A 5,880-nucleotide genomic window follows, 5' to 3' on the forward strand; every position below is an offset into this window, starting at 1 on the left:
AGTTGATTGTGTTTTGTATTTAATAAGAATTGATTGCGTTTTATCAAGAGTTGCCATTTTACGCGTTGGTATCAATGCTTTCACACTAATTTGGGATATTTAATCGATTAAATATAAGTTTTAATCGATTAAATAAATTAAGAGGGAGATTTAATCGATTAACTTGAAGATTTAATCGATTAAATCTTCAAGTCAACCTTTTTTTCCTTCAGTTTTGACCATTTAATCGAATAAATCTTCAAGGTAATCGATTAACGAAGGGTAGATTGGTAAATAATTATTAATTAATTAATAAGGGACAAAAAAGTCAAAAAACCATCCTCTTAAGGAAAAATAATTAAGTGATCCAGGCCCATTTTATTATTTGGTAGTCTCTCTCACATGAGTAAATTTTTTCTTTCATTTTTGCCCCTCTCATTTTTTTCTTTTCCTATTTTGCCCCCTTATTTTATGAGAAACAGCACCCTAAATTTTATGGGCCGTACATTTCTTCTCCCTCAAAAAGCTCAGTGAGCTACTCTTTAAATAACATTAGGGAACAGTTAAAATTTAAGTTAGTTGATTCCGTTTCGTGCAGGAAAAATTAAAAAAATGAAATAAAATGAAATAATCCAATATTTGCTTAAAAAAATAAAAAAAATGTCTGTTCTCGATATTATTAAATATTTAATTTGAAATAACCAATCCTCTTAAGGTTATATGTACCTTTTGTCCCTTATTAATTAGTTAATAATTATTTTGTCCCTTACTCAGAATTATCTACCAATCTGCCCCTCTTTAAACGATTAACTTGAAGATTTAATCGATTAAATGGTCAAAACTAGAAAAAAGGTTGACTTGAAGATTTAATCGATCAAATCTTCAAGTTAATCGATTAAATCTCCCTCTTAATTTATTTAATCGATTAAAACTTATATTTAATCGATTAAATATCCCAAATTAGCGTGAAAGCATTGATGCCAACTCGTAAAATGGCAACTCTTAATAAAACACAATCAGCTCTTATTAAATACAAAACACAATCAACTCTTATTATTAAATATAAAACACAATCAGCTCCTATTAAATACAAAACGCAATCAGCTCCTGCTAAATATAAAACACAATCAGCTCCTATTAAATACAAATCGCAATCAACTCTTATTAAATTAAATTCAAAATTCAAAATTCAAAATTCAAATAACATCCAATACATGGAAAACTGATTGAAGATTCTGCTAAGTATTAAATTAAATTCAAGATTCGCAATCAACTCCTTTTGTTTATGGAGGAGATTTGACCTTTGTTGCCTGTTGCGATTTGATAGGAGCTGATTGCATTTTGTATTTAATTGGAGCTGATTGCGTTTTGTATTCAATAGGAGTTGATTGCGTTTTGTATTTAATAATATGAGTTGATTGTGTTTTGTATTTAATAAGAATTGATTGCGTTTTATCAAGAGTTGCCATTTTACGAGAAACAGCACCTAAATTTTATGGGCCGTACATTTCTTCTCCCTCAAAAAGCTCAGTGAGCTACTCTTTAAATAACACTAGGGAACAGTTAAAATTTAAGTTAGTTGATTTCGTTTGGTGCAGCAAAAAAAGCGAACTCTCGTCGTTTCCTGATCATCATTTTCTACGTATCTCTCTCTGTGTCTGTGTCTGTGTCTGTGTCTTTCTCTTTTTCTTCTTACTCAATCCATTCTTAAATTAAAACACTCTCCAATGATCAACAACTAACCCAACCTTAATTCTCGCTAAGACCCTTTTTTCATTTCCACGTAAAGACCCCATCTTTCCAATCTGCTTCTTCCAGAACTTGAACCAGAATAACACTCACATTCACACAGATTCCATTTCTAAATGGGTGTGTGCACTTCAAAACCTCGTGCAAACCCCACACTCTCTTCTCCAAATTCCGTTACACACACAGAAACCACTTCTAACGCTAAGCCTCGTTCCAATGGAGAAAACCCTACCCTTACCCACATCAACAGCGTTAAAAAATCTCCCCTTTTCCCATTTTGCAGTCCCAGCCCTGCCCACCATTTGGTCCCCAGCAAGTCACCGGCAGCGAGCACGCCGCGGCGGTTCTTCAAGCCTCCGTCGCCGGCGAAGCTCATAAGGGCGGTGCTGGCTCGCCGCCACGGTTCCGTGAAGCCGAACGAGGACACAATACCGGAAGGTAGCAAAGCTGAGGTGGTTGCTTTGGATAAAAATTTTGGGTTCAAAAAGCATTTTGAGAACGAGTTTGAGCTTGGGAAAGAGGTTGGGAGAGGGCATTTTGGGTACACTTGTGCTGCCAAGTTCATCGAGGGTAACCTTAAAGGCCAACAGGTCGCTGTTAAGGTCATCCCAAAAGCCAAGGTTAGTTTTTTTTTTTTAAATTAATTTGATTTATGTTATGATGGATTTTAATTCATGTGTTTTGATTGTAGATGACAAATGCTATTGCTATTGAGGATGTGAGAGGGGAAGTGAAAATATTGAGAGCTTTAACTGGACATAAGAATCTAGTACAATTCTACGATGCATTTGAAGACCATGATAACGTCTATATAGTAATGGAGTACGCTTCTATTGCTTGTTGTGCTTATTTAACTTAAGTGATATTTTTGTTCATCTTTTTGTGACCGTTTGATTTTTCATTGTCAAGAATCTTTGTCTTGTTCTTTTTTTGGTTATTAAACTCGTTTGTACTGAACCGTTATGCATCTCAGGTTGTGTGAAGGAGGGGAGCTTTTGGACAGAATAATATCAAGGTGTTTGTTCATTTATTTTCTAAATATTCTTTCTTTTGAATCTGCAATATTTGTTTATCTAAATGATTTTAAGAGGAAACGTATGATGATTTATGGCTGTGAGATATCTGTTTCCTCTTGCAGAGGGGGGAAATACTCAGAGGAAGATGCAAAAGCTGTCTTGACGCAAATACTGAATGTTGTTGCATTTTGCCACCTACAGGGTGTTGTGCATCGCGATCTTAAACCTGAGGTGAAGTGTATTTGCAATTTCTTTTTCTGCATAATAAGACTGAGACACCCCCCACCCCGGGCAGAAAAAAAGGGAAAGAAAACGGAAAAATTGGGGTCAGTAAGCAAAATAAATTTTCTGTTTTGTAAAACAAAAATGAGGGTAACATAAAGATATTTTGTCACCTGTTAAGATTGTCTTTCATAACCTATTTAGTTAAATGGTTGTGGTTTTGTTTGGTTTGGTTCATGGGTCTTGTTCTTATAATTCTTTTCAAGTATTAACTTCTAAGGATGTGTAATTTCTTGATCAGAACTTCTTGTTCACATCCAAAGACGAGAACTCAGAGCTGAAGGTCATAGATTTTGGCTTGTCTGATTTTGTTAAACCGGGTATGTTTTGAGTCCTTTTATGTGTGCTGCATGTTTTGTTTGGGTTCAGATTATGTTTTGACTTTTCATTGTGTTTTACAGATGAAAGGCTTATTGATATTGCTGGTAGTGCATACTATGTGGCTCCTGAAGTTCTGCTTAGAGCTTACAGTACAGAGGCTGACGTATGGAGTATTGGTGTGATTGCATATATATTATTATGTGGCCGTCGTCCATTTTGGGCACGGACTGAATCTGGGATATTTCGTGCTGTATTGAAAGCTGATCCAATTTTTTATGAACCTCCTTGGCCTTCTCTGTCAGACGAGGCCAAGGATTTTGTTAAGCGATTACTGAATAAAGATCCAAGGAAAAGAATGACTGCAGCACAGGCATTAGGTGATCTCATCTATCATTGAGGGTCTTGGTTTCTCTTATATTCTATATTGTGTTACTTACAGTTATATACTGCAGGTCATCCATGGATTAAAAATTATAAGGATGTAAAAGTACCCCTGGATATTCTAGTGTTCAATCTCATGAAGGCATACATGCATTCCTCCTCTCTACGAAAAGCAGCTTTAAAGGTGTGTATATTTATTCAGAACATGCTTAAAAATCTCAATATTGAATGGAAAGGATCCTTTTCTGAAAAATTTATATTTTTAGTATCATCCGTTTTGATTTTTACTACTGGAACTGTACTCTCAATTGGTTTCACACTTTAATAGGTGGACTACTTATGCTAGAGTTTACTTTACAGAATGTTTGAAATCAGACTGAGTTGATTGTTGCATGAATTATGTTAGTAACAAACCAGTCGACTTTTGTTTAGTGTTTCCAACTGAATGGACTCAAATTTAGTGTAATGAAATGCTGTTTTGGAATGGTAAAAGAACTTTTCATATACATTGTCTCACTTTAGAACCGTTACTAGAGCATTGTATTTCAAGTGCTTTTTTCTCTAATTTTGTTTGCTCTTGTTCCCCATTCCTTTTGTTGATCACACTACATGTATGTTTCCCAGTAACTTACTAGCATTTTATTTCATGGGCATTGGGACAGGCTCTGTCTAAGACGTTGACTATTGATGAGCTTCATTATTTGAAGGAGCAGTTTACACTTTTAGAGCCAAACAAAAATGGCACTATTAGTTTGGAAAATATCAAAGTGGTTGGTTTCTTTCCAACTCTTTTTATATACTATATTAAGAGGATGATGTTCGAAATCTCATAAATTTGAGTTGGCCAGGCCTTGATGAAGAATGCAACGGATGCTATGAAGGAGTCACGCATTCCAGATTTACTGGCTTCAGTAAGTGCTTTGATTTAACTATAGATTTCCTCTGTACGCGATTCAAATGATATTTTGTGGTGCATATACTGGTCATTAATACCGATGGTTTTGGATGGCAGCTTAATGCATTGCAATATAGAAGGATGGATTTTGATGAGTTTTGTGCAGCTGCACTTAGTGTTCATCAACTTGAAGCACTTGTACGGTGGGAGCAACATGCACGCTGTGCCTATGAACTTTTTGAAAAGGATGGAAACAGGGCAATAGTCATTGAGGAATTAGCTTCGGTAAGCTTGATAATGATTCGACGATAGTTTATACATGCATGCCTTTGGAATTCTTTATACTGATAATTGTGTCAGCTATTTTTTAAAAAATGAACATATCTAACAATTTACAACTTTTGTGGATTACAACTTCCAGCAGCCCAGTAATCTATTAAATTGATAAAACATAAATTTCAACATTGGAGTGGTGATATTGCAAGAAACTATTTTCACTTCATGTAAAGTTTATGGTTCTGTGTTGGTTTTTAGCAGTTATGTAATATTCTAGTTTGGTTTGTTAACTAAATAATCAGGATCTTGGCCTTGGTCCATCTGTCCCTGTTCATGCTGTTCTTCATGATTGGATTAGGCACACCGATGGAAAGTTAAGCTTCCTTGGATTTGTTAAATTGTTGCATGGTCCATCTCGAAGTCTTGTATAGCCTCAGTAGAAAGTTTGGAAGATAAGTACACCCAAGTGTGCTCAGTTATACTATGATGATCTAGCTAATAAAATGTTGGTCAACACATCACAATCCTATCATCAAGGGATCTTTGCCACTCAGCATAATATAAGGCTGAAGCTCTTTTACAATTGGAGCAGGAATCAAAACTGCTCCCACAGGCATTTATATTTTCCACTTAGCAGTAGTATGTTACATTTCAGGTGCTAATTTTTTGTGGTTATTAGATGGTTACTCTTCATATGCTCTAACATGTTCTGAGATTCACAATTGTGGATTATCATTCTTGTCCAAATGCAGATTCATTGCATTGCATCCCAGAGTTGAATTAAAGAAATTTTTAGTGCTCTAGTTTTCAACGTTGTTGTAGCTTTTGAGAATTTGGTTTTCTTGGATGTTTTTCTCACCATTTAATGGTGCTAACCACGGTGGTAGTTGCAAATATGTTGACGAGCAGAAACAGCACATGTGAAGTACTTTATAACCTCTGTTGACTCCTGAACTGAAATCGAGGGCTGAATTGTATAGT

The 5,880-nt window shown here is 35.3% G+C and overlaps 1 protein-coding gene across 1 annotated transcript; it reads left to right on the plus strand.

Annotated features, from left to right (window-relative positions):
• The first annotated feature begins 1,844 nt into the window (after nucleotides 1-1,844).
• Nucleotides 1,845-5,352, plus strand: LOC133306687 (CDPK-related kinase 5-like). The gene is made up of 11 exons (XM_061507025.1): nucleotides 1,845-2,348; nucleotides 2,420-2,550; nucleotides 2,702-2,743; nucleotides 2,867-2,975; nucleotides 3,268-3,346; nucleotides 3,428-3,724; nucleotides 3,800-3,912; nucleotides 4,391-4,498; nucleotides 4,577-4,639; nucleotides 4,741-4,908; nucleotides 5,202-5,352. Exons 1-11 carry the CDS (start codon nucleotides 1,845-1,847, stop codon nucleotides 5,328-5,330), a joined length of 1,743 nt encoding a protein of 580 aa, XP_061363009.1. The 3' UTR covers nucleotides 5,331-5,352.
• Nucleotides 5,353-5,880: the final 528 nt, after the last annotated feature.

This window comes from Gastrolobium bilobum, unplaced genomic scaffold, assembly GCF_033153095.1.
Source record: "Gastrolobium bilobum isolate Gb01-03AN ecotype WA unplaced genomic scaffold, APGP_CSIRO_Gbil_v1 utg41614, whole genome shotgun sequence".
Lineage (NCBI taxonomy): Eukaryota > Viridiplantae > Streptophyta > Magnoliopsida > Fabales > Fabaceae > Gastrolobium > Gastrolobium bilobum.